General features: G+C 56.4%; 1 protein-coding gene across 5 annotated transcripts; it reads right to left on the bottom strand.

The window, feature by feature from the left end:
- Positions 1 to 1,998: 1,998 nt before the first annotated feature.
- Positions 1,999 to 15,496, bottom strand: RPS6KL1 (ribosomal protein S6 kinase like 1; the record flags this gene model as incomplete). 5 transcript variants are annotated; one of them, XM_080808959.1, is made up of 10 exons in its annotated part: positions 1,999 to 2,109; positions 2,395 to 2,490; positions 3,627 to 3,709; positions 3,877 to 3,969; positions 4,347 to 4,955; positions 5,720 to 5,852; positions 6,235 to 6,282; positions 13,314 to 13,406; positions 14,261 to 14,385; positions 15,232 to 15,496. In XM_080808959.1, 10 exons carry the CDS (start codon positions 15,494 to 15,496, stop codon positions 1,999 to 2,001), a joined length of 1,656 nt encoding a protein of 551 aa, XP_080665085.1. The 5 variants fall into 5 exon arrangements, with proteins under 5 accessions (XP_080665085.1, XP_080665086.1, XP_080665087.1 ...); XM_080808960.1 differs by having other exon boundaries at positions 3,877 to 3,966; XM_080808961.1 differs by having other exon boundaries at positions 15,262 to 15,496.
- Between the last annotated feature and the right edge of the window lie 3,838 nt (positions 15,497 to 19,334).

Below are 19,334 nucleotides of genomic sequence, written 5' to 3'. Positions count from 1 at the left end.
AAAAGGCAGAACTTTAGTATTAATCTGTCCTGGGTTTGGTGCTAGATGCTTTCTCTTGTAAACCTACAAAGGAGGTATTATTAACCCTATTTTGTCAAAATGAGGTAGACTGTAAGCCCCATGAGGGCTGGGACACTAGTATTCCGAATTTAGGGCCCAGCAAGGTATCAGGCGTGCAAGTGTGTGTTGCGCAGATGAGGCCCAGAAGTTCAGAAGCAACTCACACTTCATGTGGCCATGGTTGGAAGCAGTCTGGTCTAATAGCATAGCAAAAGAACAGACTTAACAGGCTCCCTCGGCTCTGACCAGCCCTACCCTTAATGTCTTTAATGGAAGCCACCACCCATCTTTGGGTTCACTGTGAGGAGGATTAGACTACTGTCCTGTCTCCCCCCTCCCCCCAGGTACCATGCCCCCCTTCTAAGACTTCTCTATTTCCCACAGGTTCCAGGGCCCCCTGTATGCCATCCCTTCCTCTCAGCTCAAAGCTATGCGGGGCACAGGCTGGCATGTCCTTCACCATCAGCCCTGCTTCGTACCTTCTCTAGTGGACCCCAAGCTCATGACTATCACGGAGCTTCTCTGAGGGAGCCTTCCACTCTCCTTCCAGCAGGGTTGCTCTGGTCGCATTCAGGAGGCAAGAACACCATAGGCAATGGCAGGCTTTATTGGGGGACGGGGTGGGGGAGGTATGGCCAAGCCCCAGGGAAAGCACGCGCAGTCTGTTTCCCCAACGTGCCCTTTGCAGGAGTGGTCCCTACCCCTAGTTAGAGTTGGGCCTTCACAGCCAGACTGATGAAGTGTCTGGCGCCCCCTGGTGGTGGTTGTGAGACACTGGAAGGAAGAGGTTGGGGGCAGAGGTCTGGTGAAATTTCCTTCTTAGGTGCCTCACCCCAGTGACAGGGTGAGCCCCGAGGGGAATCAGAGGGCCCCCAAACCTGGGAGGGGATTGTCTTTGAGGTAACTACTTACCCCGGTTCCTCAGGGACCAGAAACATTTTTGGTTCTGGCTAAAAGCTTAGGCAATCATTCCATGGGTTTTGTGAAGTCACAGTGGGCGGTGAATTGAATGGACCCTCAAGACGAAAATGCAAAATGGTAAATAGGACAAATGCCTAAGAGGGGAATTGTAATGGGTACAAAGCGTGGTAGTGGCTCCAGCCTGGAGGCCTATGGGACAGGCTCCCATTTCCACCCCGGTGGGGTAGCTGGGAAGGGAGCCCTTTACTCTGTTCTCAAAATGACTAAGTAGCACTAAGTGACTTCCTCTCCCCTTATCCTTATCCTGATTTCCCTCTCCTGCCTGCCTTTGTTTTCCCATCTGAAAACACGAAGGTAGGGGGCATGGTCAGGGTGGGGAGTGGATCATCCTGTCCCCCCACCTCGCCTCCTGTCCACTGCAGCCGCCTCCCCGCTTTCCCAGCCCCCCACCCCATGCAGGCAGAGCCTGGGAGCGGGAAGAGGCCCCTAGGTGCACATGAGCAGGCTGGGCGGCCCTGGTCTGGGTCCACTGAGCCAGTGGACCCGTATCCTCAGATGAGTCTCCAGAGACGTCCCACATGGGGCACAGGGCAGCTACTGAGTCACGAGAGCTTGCAGTCCACTCAGCAGGTGGTCAGGAGCTCAGAGCTCAGGCTGCGGAAGGCACCTGTAGCCCGGCAGGTCTGCGGTCAAGGGACAGAGAACTGTTGGCTGGTGGATGGAGGGCAGATGGGCGGAGGGGTCCGAGCTGCCCAGCCGGGTGAGCTCTCCCTGTCCCTCCCCCTCAGCAGTGACCAGAAAGGGTCTCCAGAGCTGGCTGGAGGCCGCCCAGGCCCTTCTGGGCAGTGGCGATGGTTACAGTGATGCCCAAGAGTGGTGCTGAGTGGTGGCGGGGACAGCTGCCCTGCCTTCTTCGCCCAAGGGTCACTGATGAGATGGGCCTGCTCTGGGCGACAGGCAGAGGGGAGAGAAGATCCGGACTAGTCCAGCAGCTTCCATGACCCACTCTGGCCCCTCTTACCCCCCCAGTTTGCTCCACTGGGTACTGCTGAAAAAGGGGTGTGCCTTGAGCTTGTCTACACCGCCACCTCCGGCGCCCAGGCGTCGGGCAGGATCGAACTGCAGCAGCTGTGGAAAAAGCCCAGGGGGCTTGATGGGCCTTCCCAGCCCCTTGGCTGAGGCCTGGGCTGACCTGGGGTGGGAGGCGGGGTGTGGGTCCTAGCCATCACTCCCGGCCCACGGAACCCCCAGTGTTGTTGGGATACCAGCATATGCAGATTTGTTGTCCCCATTCCCCCCCCTGCACCCACATCAGACGGCAGCCCATGGGGCTGCTGTTAGTGCCAGGGCTGTGCCCTCCCAGCACCTGCCCTCCCACCCAGCGGCTGCTGCCTCTGTGCCAGCGTAGCTCACCTCGGTCAGGAGGGAGGCCGCGGGGCGGCTGAGCCACTCAGGCAGCTGGAGCTGTGTGTGGGGCTGGATTCCTGAGGGGTGGCTCTGCGACAGGGCCTGGGAGAGACAGGGAGGGGGGCAACCCCAGCGATGTCTGTCCGCGCCAGCGGCAGCCAGGCTTTACTTCCCCGAGTCACGGCCCATGGGGATGAGGAGGAGGGTGGTGTTCTGCTTTGGAGCTACTACCTGCCGCGTGGCGGAAGATGCCTGACATCCCTTGTCTGTAATTTCCACCACAACCCTCGAAATAAGTTCTAGGACCTTCATTTTAAAGTCAAGAAGCAGGCTCAGGGAGGTAAAAGGACTTATGCTGAGTTCAGGGTTTGAACCCAGGGCTCCCTGGCTCCAAGCCTCCTAGAAGCATCAATCTTGGGTTGCATTCAGGGCAGGCACTCTGTTAGGAACAATACCGGAACTTGTCTCCTTATGGAAAGAAAATCTCCACAGCAGGCCCTGGAATGCCACTGTCAGGGCCAAGGCAGGAGCTCCCTATGCCCCAGAACCCTGCAGTGCTGGAGCAGGGGGAGGACTTTCGGGGGTCAGGCAGAGCTGCAAGACGCAACCAGGAGGAAGGCCAGGAGCCCTGGGATAGAGAGGCGGTGGGAGGCGGAGGGGAGAGAACCCCAGCCTCGGGGCTCTCTGAGGCTGTCTAGCAGACACACTTCATCCACTCCCGTCATTTCCTGCTCAGCTGTAGTCTGGCCTTTCCTTTGCTGCTTGGCCTAACCAGCCCCCCGTGTGACGCTGTGCTCACGGAGGAACACAGAGGCAGAGGCCGCTGTCCTTCGGCCAAAACTGGACCTTACAGCCCAGACGGGCGTGTGTGGGGGGGGGGGGAATGATGCCAAGGCCTTCCAGGAAAGAAGGGTTGTGTCCATTCCCAGCCTCCCTCCAGAACACCCAGGTGTTCTCCGGAAACCCTCCCTGACTATCCCAACTCAACTCTCATTTCCCTAAGTTGACGACAGTCTCACTAGCTCTAGATGCTAGGGTGGCAGGCGCGCTCAGTGTGCCCGTGGCCTGGGCGGGAGTAGCTCCCCAGGGCTCTCGGGGCCTGTGGGGGCAGCTATGGGGGACGGGGAGGGGGAACAGCCAGGTCTTGGAAAACCAGGTAGCCTCAGCTGGACAAAGCTGAGCCCATCCTGCAGCCGGGGACACCCCCCCAGGGCCCCACCCCCTGCCCAGCTACTCACGGTTCCCGTCAGCATTTCATACAGCAGAGACCCGAAGCTCCACCAGTCACAGGCTTCCGTCAGCTCAGAAATCCCCCCCACCTCTGTGGCAATAAGAACACCCGTGTCCCAGCCTCACCCAAGAGGGCTGGTCTCCTCTCTACCCCTCCTCCCCAGACAGGCCCCTTCCCTCCGCCGTGCTCAGCCCCACGGCTCCACCCACAGAGGCAGCCAAGACCTCAGGCCCCCCCAGCCCCTCCTCCCCTCTTGCCTGGGGCACTATAGAGATTGTCCACGGCCTCCCTGCAGTAGTGGGGTTCCACCTCGGACCACTGGCCAAAATACGTGAGCCGGATGTGACCTTCTCAGCCAGCGTGCGCGTAGGGAGGACAAAGGGGAACAAAACTTGTGTTTAGTCGTCCTGGAGCAGGTGGCATGGGGAAGGGGACTCCAGGGCTTCCCCCGACAGGCCCAAAGTGGGAGCCAGTGGCTGCACTGGGCAGAGCCTCCCTAGGCCCCCTAACGCCCAGGGACAACCCATATTCCTAGGAGCCACTGCCCGGGACTCAGGCTCAACCTTGGCCAACTAGACTCCGCGGGGTCCCGTATGAAGAGGCGGGGGGGGGGGGGCAGGGGAAGCAGATGACCTCAGAGGTCCCTGGGACTTTGAGGACCTCTCCTCCTCAGTCTGGGGGTGGGGTGAGGACAACCTGATCCCTCCTCCCTGGCCTGGGCGCCTACCTGCCTGGTCCAAGAGCAGGTTCCGGGGGTTGAGGTCTCGGCACAGCACCCCCTGCTGGTGCAGCGCCTCCAGGGCCAGCAGGGTCTCCGCCGCCCACTGCTTCACCTGCTCCTCCTTCACTCTCCAGGCGCCCCAGCGGGACCCGGGGCGGGCCCTAGCCGCTAAGGGGCGGCTCGGACTTCTGCCCCGGCCACAGGCCCCCAGCACCCGGACGGCCCCCTGATGAACCCAAGGGAGCCCCCAAGAGGGCCTCACGTCCGAGCTCTGGCCAGGTCGCCGCCTGGCTTGGAGGTGCAGGCGGCCACCTGGGGCCTTCGGAAAGTCCGAGGGGCAGGAAGTATGGGTCCTGGCGGAGGGGTCGCCCTCAGCCTCGCTCTGGGGCGTGATGGGCGGGGCTTCCCTGGCTGGGGGAAGTCTCCGGGAAGTCCGTGGAGGCTCCAGAAGGATTCTGTCCTGCGGGCGGGTGGGTTCCCGGGAGAGCACTGCTGGGGTCTGCTGGCTGAGGGGTGGGGTGAGTGGAGCCTTCATCCTCTCTGGGCTGGAGCCAGATCTGCCTCCAGACTGTTGGGGCTGCTCCTGGGAGAGCAGGTGCGACCAGAGAGTGCCTCCTGGGCCGTGCAGAGGAGCAGCGAGCATGGGGACAGGGGAGAAGAAGAGCATGGACCCCAGGTCCCCAACTCCTGCCTCCCCTCTACCCACCATGGTCCTCACCTGTGCCCCTCCCTCACCAGCCCGGAATGCTCTCTGTTCTCCCTCTGACTCGCCCAGAGGGGACCCGGCGTCACAAGCTGGCACAAAATTGGCACGAAACCCCAAGGGAATTGTGAATTACTGTTCCTACCCTTGGTTTGTGTGGTAGGTTCACCCATGCTCAAAATATTATAATTTTTTTACTTTTCAGGGAGAACAGTAGGATGAAATTTAACCAAGTAGAAGAAAGCCAGGCATGGCCCTGCAGTGACTCTATGTCATGGCCCAAGGATATGTCCCTCATTTAAAAACAAAACAAAACAAAACAAAAACCACTGTACTAGGGGTGATGGGTTCCATGGCCCCACTGCTGTCCTCACTACCTCAGGCACCACCGTCCCATGTGGCCACTCCGGAGAATGGGCATCGACTAGAAAAATGAAAAGAGCCCAAACTGGAGGAAGTGGTGACACAGGGGACATCTGCATCAATGCCCTCTCCCAGCCCAGGACATGAAATTCCTCCTCAAGATGTCCCCTGCCCCAGCCGGGTCCCACTGTCCTCCCCCCAGGAAACCTGGGTCCGCTGCTCGGCACCGTGCCTCTAGCGCGTTGCCCCCTCCTCGTGCTTGGCGTTTCACGAGGATGAAAGAGGCCATGCCACAGCCCCGAGGTCCCCTCACCTGGCACGTGCTCCAGCTGCAGGAAGATAGAGTCCTCACTCACGAAGTAGCGAAGCAGCTTGGTCATGTAGGGGACGCCGTGCGGGATGATGGTCAGTCGCTCCCGGTTCGCCACAGGACACCTGGACAGGCTCTGGGGAGAGGGCAGGAGGGTCAGCGCGGCCCAGACCAGACGGAGCCCTGTGAGGGGATGTCCGAGCCTGGCTTTAGGGGCGAACAGGTGATGGAGGTTAGAAGCCACCCCGGGGAGCAACCACCTCCCTCCAGTTCCTGACCCGGCCCTCACCCCTGCTCCCACCACGGAATCCAGGCCCTCCACCCTCCGGAACAAGGAAGAGACAGTACGTGTGTCTGTCTGGGAGGCAGGGGACAGACTCAGCTTTTAGATTTGGAGAGAGCCTGGTCTCCAGATACTGGTTCTGGGCAGGAGGCTCCTCAGAGGGGTAGGCGTTTCCAAGAGCGGTGAGAAAGCCCCAGGGGGAATGCAGGACGGCAGGGGACTAAGTGGCACCTGCCTTTACCACGAAGGTCCCTCCGGTCACTGGGTCCTGGACCAGCTGCACCTGCCAAGGTCCAGGAGGCACCAGTCAAGGCATAGGCTAGTTCCTGGGGCTCCAGGGCCCAAGCCCCAGCCCCCCATTTCCTCCACCGAGGCCAACTCACTCCCAGGCAGGGAGGAGGGCAGGCTGTAGTGGGGTAGAGTGTGCTCCTGGCCCCCCACTCAGCTGACATCAACCCTGCCCTGCTCACCCCCCTTCGTTAGACCTGCGGCATTAGCTCTGGTGCCAGCCCTCCAGTCAGGCCGGGACCCCGATCACAGGGTCTAACTTCCTGTCTCCCCACTTGGCTGGGAGCAATGTGAGGACAGTGACTCCCCTGGCCAGCTCCGTATTCCCAGAGCCCTGCACGATGCAGGGGGACCCCTCACCCAGGTGTGGTGCGTCGTCCCTCCTGCAGGGGTTTGAAGGTGTCCTGACTGGGCGGGACCTCAGAGCCAGTCACCTGTTCTGAGCTCTGACAGGTGAAGCAGCTAAGGCTCTGAGAGTGTGGCCCAAGGTCACTCACGGGCTGGGCCGTGCCTGGGAACACACAGGCTTGGCACGCTCATTTGGGTCCCTTCCCCTGCCGCCCCTCCTCTTTTTTTAAATAGTCTTTCTCTCTAGGGGTGTCTTTGGAGAACAGCCCCCTTCTCCCGTTGCTTTTGGTCTGAGGCAGCAATGTGCCAATGGCTGGGTCCGGGCCTTGTCTGGAGTTGGGCCTGTGACTCGTCTCTGTGGTGGACAGGGGTGGACCCCAGCCACAGGAGTGAGCAGGAGCGTGCTGGGACAGGAAGGATGAAGATCTGGCTGGGTGAGGGGCATGTGGGGGCAAGCCCAGCACCCTGATGGCGTGCCCCCTTGGCTGGCTACCTGCCCTGGAGGCACCCCCCCCATGGTGGCAGGTGGGCCCCCTTGTCCCCCCCCGAGGCCAGGCCACTGGGCAGTCACAAAGGCTGCATCCTAGGATTGGGGTGGGAAAGGGGCACTGGGTTTAAAGCCTGGGCAAGTGAACTGATTTTCTCATCTACCAAACAGGAATTACAAATGTCCACCTTCCCTCATTACTGGTTTGTTGAAGCCATAAATAGAAAGGCCCTTTGTCAACCCAGAGAATGGGAGAAGATATTTGCAAATGACACTACAGACAAAGGGCTGATACCCAAGATCTATAAAGAACTCCTCAAACTCAACACACACAAAACAGATAATCACGTTTAAAAATAGGCAGAAGGGGGCACCTGGGTGGCTCAGTGGGTTAAGCCTCTGCCTTCGGCTCAGGTCATGATCCCAGGGTCCTGGGATTGAGCCCCGCATTGGGCTCTCTGCTCAGTAGGGAGTCTGCTTCCCCTTCTCTCTCTGCCTGCCTCTCTGCCTACTTGTGTTCTCTCTCTGTCAAATAAATAAATAAAATCTTTAAAAACAAATAGGCAGAAGACATGAACAGACACTTCCCCAAAGAAGACATACAAATGGCTAACAGACACATGAAAAAATGTTCTTCATCATTAGCCATCAGGGAGATTCAAATCAAAACCACATTGAGATACCACCTTACACCAGTCAGAATGGCAAAGATTAATAAGGCAGGAAGCAACAAGTGTTGGAGAGGATGTGGAGAAAGGGGAACCCTCTTACACTGTGGTGGGAATGCAAGTTGGTGTAGCCACTTCGGAAAACTATGTGACGATTCCTCAAGATATTAAAAATAGAGCTTCCCTATGACCCGGCAATTGCACTACTGGGTATTTACCCCAAAGATACAGATGTAGTGAAAAGAAGGGCCATCTGTACCCCAATGTTCATAGCAGCAATGTCCACAATCACCAAACTGTGGAAAGAGCCAAGATGTCCTTCAACACACAAATGGATAAAGAAGATGTGGTCCATATATACAAATATACATATATACATGTATATACATATATACACACAGCCATCAGAAAGGATGAATACCCAACTTTTGTATCAACATGGATGGGACTGGAGGAGATTATGCTGAGAGAAATAAGACAAGCAGAGAGAGTCAATTATCATATGGTTTCACTTACTTGTGGAGCATAAGGAATAACACAGAGGACATTAGGAGAAGGAAAGGAAAAATGAATTGGGGGAAATTGGAGGGGCAGACGAACCATGACAGACTGTGGACTCTGAGAAACAAACTGAGGGCTTTGGAGGGGAGGGGGGTGGAGGGGTGGGTGAGCCTGGTGGTGGGTATTAAGGAGGGCACGGATTGCATGGAGCATTCATAAACAATGAATCCTGAAACACTGCATCAAAAACTAATGATGTACTGTATGGGGACTAACAACACAATTTAAAAAAAGAAAAAGGCCCTTTATGGGGACCTGGGTGGCTCAATCAGTTAGTTAAGTGTCTGCCTTCGGCTCAGGTCATGATCCCAGGGTCCTGGGGTTGAGTCCCGCATCAGGCTCCCCCTGCTTCTCTCTCTCCCTCAGCCTGCTACTCCCCCGCTTATGTTCTCTCTCATTCTCTTTCTGTCAAATAAATAAATAAAATCTTTAAAAAAAAAAAAAGTCCCTTTGTTCCTATAAATGCCAGGAGAAGACCAGTTACCACATTGGCCACACAAACTGCCTCTCTGGACCTTGTTCAACTGCAAAATGGGGTCACGGCCATACCTCCCTTAGGTCAGTAGGGGGGACCTCTTCCAGCAGACAAGTCTAACGGTGGCCTGCCCCTGCCTCGCCACATGCCCTCCCTCAATAATCTGTAGTGACTGTTCCTAACATTGTCATAGGGAAGCCCCATGCTGGTTACAGAGCACTTACCCTGCACTAAATGCTTTATATAAATTACTTAATTTTAGCCCCACAGCCCTACAAGGTGTCATTAGTGGCCCATTTTATTGATGAAGTTCAGGTTCAGAGAGATTATGTTACCTACAGTCCCACTGCTAAAAAGGAGGTAGAGGCAGGATCTGAATGCAGACAGGGCTGATCCCAGAACCCTGGAGACCTAACTGCAAGGGGGGCACAGCCGGGTGACCATGGCACTTGCCCTCCCCTCTGGGCCTCAGCGCGCTCCCGGGTCAGTGTCCTTCCTGAAGCAGCAGTGACGCCTGCCTTCTGACCACTAGAGGGCTCTCCTCCAACAGCCAGAGATGGAACCCAGCCTGGTCCCGGCTCCTTGACCAAATTTGGGCAACGTTTGAAAAAGCAAGAAAGAAAATTCTGGGGTCATTTAGGAGAATCGAGTTTCCCACAAATACTGACACCCTGGATAATTCCCCGCTATCCCTTGCCAAATGGGATTCCCTACCACCTTGTCCTGGCCAAGGTCCTCTCAGAGAGAGTCCAAAAAACCAGCGGTGAAGGCTGGGGAAACCAGATTTAAAACTTGATCAGTATACTGCAACAAGTGGGTTTAATTATATATATATATACACACAAATATACATGTGTATACATATATATATATATATTTTTTTTTTAAACACACACACGCATGCATACACACAGACTCCTATCTATTTAGAAAGAATTAGACCAAAACATTAATAGCAGTTATCTTAGAGCTAGGTAGGATGGTGTGGAATATATATACTGTTTTAAACTCCTCTCTCTTTCGTATATGAAGAGCAAAGGGGCATTTTCCCCTTAAAGTAAGCAACCAAAAAAATTCCTTATCTTTTGCTCAGTGCTATGGGGGACAGAGCACCAGCTATTCACTTGACCGTATGAACCTCCATTTCATTTTCTATAATATAGACAATTATTAAAATGCAGCACTGCCCAAGGGCACCTGGGGGGCTCAGTCAGTTAAGCATCTGCCTTCGGCTCAGGTCATGACCACGGGGTCCTGGAATCGAGCCCCACACTGGGTTTCCTGCTCAGCAGGGAGACTGCTTGGGTCCCTCCTCCCATCCCTGCATGTACTGGCTCTAATAAATAAATCTTGAAAAAAAAATAAAATGCAGCACTGTTCAATAGAGCATGAAAGAAACATATCTGCACTGTCCAATACAGAAACCACTAACTGTATGAAAAACTATCAAGCCCTTGAAACGTGGTTAGTGTGAATGAGAAGCAGAATATTCAATTTAAACTAATTTTCACTTCAACAGATGTGGCTAATGACTAGTGGACAGGGCTGCACAGTCTAGTGCTCTCTCCCTGGGGCAACTGGAGGGTTTAATGCAACAGTTTTGCAAATGACAATGTGCCTTACTCATGTCAGATGAGTGTTGCTTTTTGGAAGGTAGAAGGTAGTTCTGGGCACCGCTTTTTCACCTTTTCATAAAGGGATTTTCTTTTTTTTAAGATACCCACTGAGATCTTGGGACGCGGAAGAATGAAAGCTTCAGTGAAACACAGCAACTCTTTCTTTGAAAATGCCCAAAGTATCAAAATCCCAGGAGGTTTCTCTCTCATGGAGCAACCAAGTCCAGAAGTTCCAAACAGATTCTCTGACTCCAAAGCCCACAGGCGCCTGGGACGGGAACCAAGGGGGCAGGGCAGGGACAGGAGCAAACCCGAGGACAAGTGTCCCATTAAAACCAGCAGCCCCCCCTCGACCCCTTGCTGCCACGTGAGAATGTGAGCCAGCATTTCCAGATCTTCCAATTTTGCAGGAGAAGCAGGCTATCTGGACTTCTATGTGAAACCTGCCAATTTTCAAATGTTGGTAAGGAATGGTAATTTTAAAAAACACCCCTGTGTTTGAGCCAAAATAACAAAAAGTGATTTGGATGGCCTTTTTCTTACCCATGCCTGGCTCCTACATGAGGCTCAGCAAACACGTGGTGATATCTCTCAGGCCCCCCATGCTCCCTGAGAGCAAACCCCTGGGTATTCTAGCCAGGGACCTATCCAGTCCCTGCCCACCCCCAACCCCTCACAGTTTCCAGCAACCCCCTCCCCCTGCCAGTACCTCCTTAGCCCCTAGACATCCCTCTCCAGCTCAGTCCACCTAACAAACGGCAGGGGTGAGGGGGGAACTCCAGGCTTCCTGAGCAGACCCTTGGCCCCGCCCTGCACCCCACCGGGGGCTGCTGCCCTGTGCTGCCCCCTCCTGCCAGGATCTGCCCCTGCAGCACATTCAGGCCTGGCTGCAGGGATCTGGGCCCGGGGGGCCCTAACTTCTCTCCTAATTTGGGGACAGTGGTGTTCCTGACTTGGAAATGCCCCTGGAAAGGGAAGCAGGACCTCAGGAGGAGGTGAGCTGGGTGCCCCAGAAAGGGTAAGAGTAAGGAAAGAAAGACAATCTCAAAACAGAATGGTTGGGGGGCGCCTGGGTGGCTCAGTGGGTTAAAGCCTCTGCCTTCAGCTCAGGTCATGATCTCAGGGTCCTGCGATCGAGCCCCGCATCGGGCTCTCTGCTCCGCAGGGAGCCTGCTTCCTCCTCTCTCTCTCTCTCTTTCTCTGCCTGCCTCTCTGCCTACTTGTGATCTCTGTCAAATAAATAAAATCTTAAAAAAAAAAAAAAAACCAGAATGGTTGGGCTTGGCCTTAATGTGTGCTTTCCATATGCACAGGCCTCAGAATATTGGATTCTGAACATGCTCTGCATATGCGTGTCCCAGGGTCAGACAGATTCGGGAAATTCTATCACAGGCCTCCTTCTCGGAAACGCACGGTATACATTTGCATCCCCAAAGCTCGGCCAACTCGGATAATTAAAAAAACAAAGTCGGGTCACCGTAATTCCCTGCAACCCACACCGGCTGGACCTGGAAGCCCCTTGTCCACACCACCCGTCGGTTCAGCGGGATCCCACGTGAGGAAACGGTGGCGGCTGCCTCCTCCTGGCGGGTCTGCGGGAGCCGCCGCGTTTGGCCGGGGCCGCACAGCCCAGTGAGTGCCGTTGGAGGGAAGGCAGATGGAAGTCGGCCGGCCCTGGGCCAACAGACTGGGGCCCGTTCCAGAGACCCAGGAAAGCAGCTGGAGCGCGGCTGGGGGACGGGAAGCCTGCACGCCTCCCTGCCCGCCCTTGTCGCTAGCATTTAGAGCCATCAAACACGTATCAAATGTTTCAGCGTGTGCCAGGCCTTTCCCAAAAATTAGTTCATTTTAGTTCCCACATGCCCCCTTGTGGGGGAGGATTCTTACCCGGCTTACAGATGAGGAAACCAACGGGGAGGTGAAGGGGTTTGCTGCGGCCACGCTGGGCATGCAGCAGGCGTCCTCTATGGGCTCCCAGGCCCGGCAAAATCCCCCAAGGCGTGTTTAAATTACAGACTGCCTGGGCTCAGCCCTGGAAATTCTGACTCAACGGCCCGGGGTGGGGTGGGGCCCAGGCATCTCTTTTTAGGAACCTCCCCCAGGTGATTCCGATGAACAGCCAGTTTGAGAACCACGTAGCAACTGAGTAGCAACTACTCAGGTGTGGCCTGGGTTGGGGCAGAGGGCAATGGAATACTGGCCCAGACCTCATCTGACCCAGCTGTCTGGCCTTCTGTTCTCCGGCTCTGATGACTGTCCCACGTTCAGGTTGGAATGTCGGCTCCTATCCCCCTGCCTGCCCCACAGGAGGGGAAAGGGCCTCAGGCGGGGTCAGGATGAGGGTGGGGGTGCCCCGAGGGGATGGGCAGAGCTGTGGAGGCCTGTCTGGGCGCCGGGACCCTCTGCAGGACAGGCTTTAGGAGAGAAGTGTACAATTCCGCTGCAGGAACTCCTCAACCATACTCGGGGCGGGGGGGGGGGGGGACCTCCAGCAGGCCCGCAGCCCTGGGGTGCAGAGGGAGAGTGGGTGGGGGCCTGTGGGGAAGCAGAAGGGGAGTGAGTGGGGGCAGTGTGTGCTGGCCGGGGGCCCTGGGCACTGCCTTGCTGGCTTCTGTCTTGAATCTCTGAGGGAGTGGCTCTCTGAGCTCCAGGCCATGGAAAAGGGGCTGTTTGCCTCTTCTGCTCCCCTTTTCCTCTCCAGGACCTGACTGATGTGTGCTGGGGGGAGAGAAGGGTGGGGAGCCGCGGACACAGCTGCTCTCCTCCCCTGGGCCCCGCTGACCCCTTGCCAGCCCCTTCTCCCCACCCACCACCCCCATCTGCCTACCCCATCTCCTTCAGCACCAAAAGCGGGGCCGTCAGCTCACTCACCTTCTCGATGACCCCGACCACCCTGCAGCCCCTCAGCTGCTCCAGGGCAGAGCTCAGTGTGCGGATGGGCCGGAGCCTCAGCGTGCTGAAGCCCTGCAGAGGTGGGGGACAGACCCCAGACTGAGGGCCCAGCCTTCCTCAGGCACCGCTTCCTCGCCAGGCCCTCCCCCAGCCGTCAGGACAGTTGGAGGCACTAGGGGGCAGACCTGAGGTCCCTGGAGCCCAGGCCTCACAGGGAGGGAGAACCTGGCCCTGACTGGCAACCAGCCCACCCCGGCCCCGGGGGGCCACACCGCCCTCTACACTCACGCCCGCCCCCGACCAACCCCCCCTCCAAGGCCCAGGGAGTCCTCAGGCTTCAGATCCCATCTTGAAAGCCCCGCCCCCAAGAGGCAGCCGCTCCCAGGGGTGGGGAAATAACCCGGGCCCATGTGGGTCTCAGGGAACATGGCATGTGGCCCAGGCACCTGCTTTGGGGGAAAGCAGCCTAATAAGATGCAGAAGAGAAAACACGTTTCCAACACTGTGGTGCATTTCTCGAAAAACTCCGAGTGTAAGTGGACCCACGTGGCTCAAACCCATTCAAGGGTCAGCTGTGCTCCCTGAGGCCATTCAAACTTCACCAGACGGGGGAAACTTCGAGTGTGTACACATGGAGCTTGTGTACGAGCCATGTGTGAGAGTCTGGAGGGGGGTGTGTGTGTGTGTGTGTGTATATACATACCCTGTGCGGGGGTGAGACTGGCCAGGAGATGATTCACTAAGTGTTTGAAGATGAAGGAACTAGCTAGGTGTGGGAGATGGAGGGAGCCAGTGGGATAACAGGGGGACAGCCCTGTCACTGGCACGCAGCCCAAGACAGGAGGTGACAGCTGTCTTGGGGAGGCAGGGTTCAGCTCTCTCACCCCCCCAGAGCCCCCAGGCCTTCAGGGAGCTGGTCTCCTCACCGTGCCAGGGCTGGCTCCCCCGCCCAGGGTCCTCTGCAGGTGGCAGGTGAAGATCTCCTCGGCCCGCCGCAGGTACTTGGCAATTTTCAGCTTCACAGCCTCACATCGCTCCTTGTTGGGGTCAACTGTGGGGTAAGGGGGTCACCAGGATCCACCCTGGCCCCGGAGGGCTGGGGTTCCCACTCCCGCCGCCTGCCCTCTGCTCTCCAGCAGAGAGGGCGCCTGCTTCCGAGGCTGGTCTGTAGACCGTGCCCTGACACGGCGCCCCAGCCCTCCTCCGGGTGGGAGACACACCCTGGGGGAAGGAGCAGAGTGGGGATTTCCATGTCCGTTTACTGAGAAGGAGACAGAAGCTCCCAGAAAACACCCCTCTGCCATCTCTGACACCCAGTGTGAAATGGCCAGAGTGGGGCCCAGGACTGGAAGAGGAATGAATTCACTGGGCAGTCGGAAGCCCCAGCGTTGGGGGGCTCTGTGGCAGGGGGGTAGGATGCGTGAAGCAGGGCCTGACTCCTACTGACGCCTACCCCCGACCCCCACTGCCCTCAGGGGGCACCTGGCCTCAGGACCGGCCTCTCCCCTAGAGAGACAGTGCCTCACTTTGCCCTGAACGGGCTGCTCTCTCTCTCTTTCTCGGGAGCCCCAACGGTTCAAACCTCAGCTCTGCCAATGAGAGCTATGGAAACTGAAGCAAGTAATTTAACTGCCTGGTGCCTCAGTTTTCACATCTGGAAAATAGGAATAAAAGTAATTCCTTTATACGACATCAACAACGCATGGAGTTATTCCCATTACTGGGAGGGAAGCCCTTAGACGACGGTCTGGCATCTAGGAACCGCTCACACAGGCCAGCTATTAGTACCGTCCTTCCCAGAGGCCCCGCTCACTCAGCACAGACGGACGGAGGACAGGCTGAGCCCCAAGCCGACCCTTCCACAGTCACTCCGGCCCCTGGCCCGTCCGGCCCTCACCGTGCACGCCGCGCAGCAGCACGTCCACGCCATTCTGATAGTGGTTGAAGGCGGCCTCGTAGTCCTCACTGACATCACGTTCCAGGGCCAGCCGGATCTGCGTGGCGGCGTCCACCAGGTAGTCACGCTTGGTCATGTCAGGGGCCCCAGGAGCCACCAGGTTGCGAATCTGCTCCAGGTACACACGGGCCTGAGACCGAGCTCGAGAGCAAGGCTCAGGCTCCAGGCCAGGTCCCGGGGGGCACTCGCAGGCCACCAGGCTCATGGTTGCAGCCCTGTGCTGGTGACCTGAAATAAAGAGACGCCCCAGGGAGGCCACGGCTGGGAACAACACCCCTATCTGTACCCTGCCTTCCTCCGCTGGAGACTGGGAGACTAATGTTCACCTCCAGGGGCTGGAGGGATCAGAGCTGGTGCAGGGAACATCCCTTTACTGGGCAGACCTTTTTAAAATGGTGATAATAGAATAATAACATGCTCAGGGCTCCTCCTTTCAATTCAAATTCAGATCAACAGGTATTTCGTGAGCACTGGAGAGAGCTGAGGATATCTGTGATCCAAAACGTCCTTCCTGGGGTCTCACAGACAAACTGGTGTCTCGCACATGGTAAACATATGTCGACCACATGCCAAGGCTGTTCCTCACACTGTTCCCTCCATCCTGCCTGTTCTCCTGGTCATACTCCTCCTACAGGAATCTCGTTTATCCTTCAGGGTTCAGCTCAGTGGCACCTCCCTGAATAGGAGAGATTGCCCTGCTTTATTTCTATTTCCTTTGGTGCCGAGGTCAGCAAGTGAGGACCCCCCAAGAGAGCCTGGCAGAGCATTAGGCACAAGGCCTGGTCTTAAACCTGTGGGCAGATGAACTGATGGAGGGACAGATTCTGGATGGAGGTGGAGGAAGGAGGGCAGGGTCAACCCTGCCCCAGGGAGGCAGCGGCACTATCCTCTTGGCTGGCTGAGCAAACCAGGAGGCCACATGGCCTCCAAGGACCTGACAGCAGCTGCTCCCCGAGCAGTGTGACACAAGTGGCCAAAGGGAGAAGAGCAGTGGCTTCAGGAAAGGAGGGGACTCTCAGAGCGGCCAGCAGAGCTGCCTCCCCCACCCCACTCCAGCCTCAGTAGCACCTGTGCTCTCTCAGGCCCCATGGAGAAAGGCAGGGCCTGAACTTCCAAGACTAGGCCACCTCTGGCTCCGCGGAGAAAGGGACTCGACAGAGCAGGATGGGGAATGGGGCGGGGAGGGAAACCCACATCTCCAAGAGGGGAGCTGAACCCTGGCCAGGATGAGGCCAGGGGATGGAGGGAAGGAGGGAAAGATGCCGCACCCTTCTTGCTCCGCCCAGCCCCCCAGGGACCAGCAGCTCTGAGGCCTGTGTAGGGGTGGGGTGGGGGTGGGGGTGCCAAGGCCGACGGGCGGGACTGCTCGAGTCAGGCCCCCGGGGCCACCCCGCGGGGCTGGGTCTCGCGGGACAGGGCTGCGGGGTGGCGCCTGGACATGGGAAGCGGAGCGCCCAGCCCGCGAGTCCCGGCACGCAAGGTGAGCCACCCAGCGCGGGCGAGACGGAGGAAAGCGTGCTGGGGGCGTGAGAGGAGGGGACCGCCTCGCCAGGAGGACCGGGGCCCGGAGGAGGGGCCGGGCAAACCCCGTACCTGCCCGAGCCAGGAGCTCGGTCCGCGCGGCCGGACCTACCCCTGCCGCCACTGCCCCTTCACTCGTGCGGGAGACCGTGCGGCACCCGCGCCGCCTTGCGCCCTTCGGCCGGGTGCGGGGGTCTGGCCGGGTGCGGTCTGCCCATTGGCTGCGGATGAGCTCATCCCCCGGCGTTAGAATAAACCGCCAATCAGCACCCGGCTCCGCTTCTGCGGCTCTTAAAGCCCCAGCATCCGCGAAGCCGCACCTGGGAGAGGGAGGGGGCGGGGGGAGGGGCTGGGGTTGCGGTCAGTAATCACCCAGGGGGGCGGGAGAGCCTGCTTCAGAAATCTAAGCCAACTAGGGGAGCAGGGATGGTTCAGTCGGTTGAGCAGGGACTCTTGGTTTCTCAGGTCATGCTCTCATGTTCCTGATCGAGCCCTACGCTCAGCGAGGAGTCTAATTGAGATTCTCTCTCTCCCTCTCCCCCTCCCCCTTCTGTCTCTCTCTCAAAATAAATAAATTTTAAAAAGAAATCAATCAATCAATCAATCAATCTAGGCCGACTAGAGAACATGCATGCCACTTCTGGGACTTTTCTCATTATTTCATTCCTTCATTCAACTATTTAGTACTTTTGTACTGAGACATGACTATGCAGGAGGAAGGAGATGCTGAGACCCAGCGCTGGAACAGATAGCCTCTGTTCAGGGGTTTACAGTCTAGGGAGGGATCTAGGGATTAAAGAACTACAGAATACAGTTGATATTTCATTCCAGTTGTGATCAGATCTGTGTGAGAGGAGCACCACAGGGCCTATGAGACTCACAACAAGGAGAATGACCTGGTCTGGGGGTCAGAAGGCTTTCCAGAGGAAGCGATATCCGAAGTGGGCATACAGCCCTCACTAGCACCCCAATGCTGCACTCATGCTGTCCTTAGTGCACTGTCTCTCCCCTAGATATATTAACATAAGTCCCCTTTCCTAAAACCCAATGCCTCCTCCACTATCCTCACTCCCAGCCAGAGACATGCTTCCTTCTTCCCTTGAAAACACAGGAGCTCTCTCTTCTTCTGTTTGCTATTTGCCTGCCAGCCAGGTCTGCACCCACACAGTGTGTGCCCACCTCTACCCACAGATGACCTGTCTGTGACCCATCAAAGGCCAGACTTCCTCTTGGGATCAGCCCTATCCCATCACCTGCTCAAGGAAACTTCTCCAGCCCTTCTCTGTCCTGCATCATTACTTTTTCACTCCCCCTGGATTGTTCTCATCTGATACAAGCATAATGCTGATTCTCCCATTTTAAAAGCAGAGCAAGAAAACAAAACAAAACAAAATCACTCTTGGCCTCCCTTCTTCCACTCTCTACCACCCTAGGTTTGTAGCAAAGCTCCTTGAAAGAGAGGTCTATGCTCAATGTCTTCAATTTCTCTCCTCTTCTTTCTTGAACCTGCTCTGATGAGGCTTTCTTCTTCAGCATTCCTCTGAAACTGCTCTTGGTCCAGGCACCGGGGTGGCTCAGTCGGTTAAGTGGCTGACTCTTGATCTGGGCTCAGGCCATGATCTCAGGGTCATGAGGTCATGAGATCGAGCTCTGTGTGGGGCTCCAAGTGGGGCTCCACGCTGGTCATGGAGTCTGCTTAAAATTCTCCCCCGTCCACCACTTACTCTCTCTCAAAAAAAAAAAAGGGGGGGGGCGCCTGGGTGGCTCAGTCTGTTGAGCACTAGACTCTTGGTTTCAGCTCAGGTCATGATCTCATGGGTTGTAGGATCGAGCCCCACATCAGGCTCCACATTCAGTGGGGAGTCGGCTTGAGATTCTCTCCCTTTCCCTCTGCCCTTCCCCTGCTCTCACTCATGCACACTCTTTCTCCCTCTCAAATAAATAAATAAGTAAATCTTTTAAAAAATGAAATTGCTCTTGGTTAAGTTACCAATGACCTCCTGGTTGCCAAACCCAATGGTCATTTCTTGGTCCTCTCTTTCCTTGACCTCTCAGAAGTATCCGACCCGGGTAATCATGCCTTTCTCTCCAGGCTTCTGGACCCCAAACTCTCATGGTTACCTCCTGTCTCGCTGGCAGCCCCTTCTTAGTCTCCTTTGATGGCTCCTCTCCTCCTCTCCAGTTTCTGAGTGTTAGAGTGGCCCAGGGTTCAGCCCTTGATGTTTTTCTTCCCTCTATCCTTCCTCTCTTAATGAAGATTGCATGTAGTCTTATGATTTTAAACAGCATTCTTCTATATGCTGATGGTTCTGTATATCTATTTACCTGTTTACAGATATCTTCTATCTTCTGTATCTCTTAGCCTTCCCCTGTCTATCAGACTTAAATACTTAATAGCCTAATAAAACATCTCTAATTCAACAAGTCCAGAACTAAAGGTTTAAAACACAGCCTACAGAATTGGAGAAAACATTTGTAAATCATTTATCTGGTAAGGGTCTAGCATCCAGAACATAACAAGA

Source organism: Martes martes, assembly GCF_963455335.1.
Source record: "Martes martes genome assembly, chromosome: 7".
In the NCBI taxonomy this organism is placed as follows: domain Eukaryota; kingdom Metazoa; phylum Chordata; class Mammalia; order Carnivora; family Mustelidae; genus Martes; species Martes martes.
Note: the sequence above shows the minus strand (reverse complement) of the source record. Positions and strands in the feature narration are given on the sequence as shown.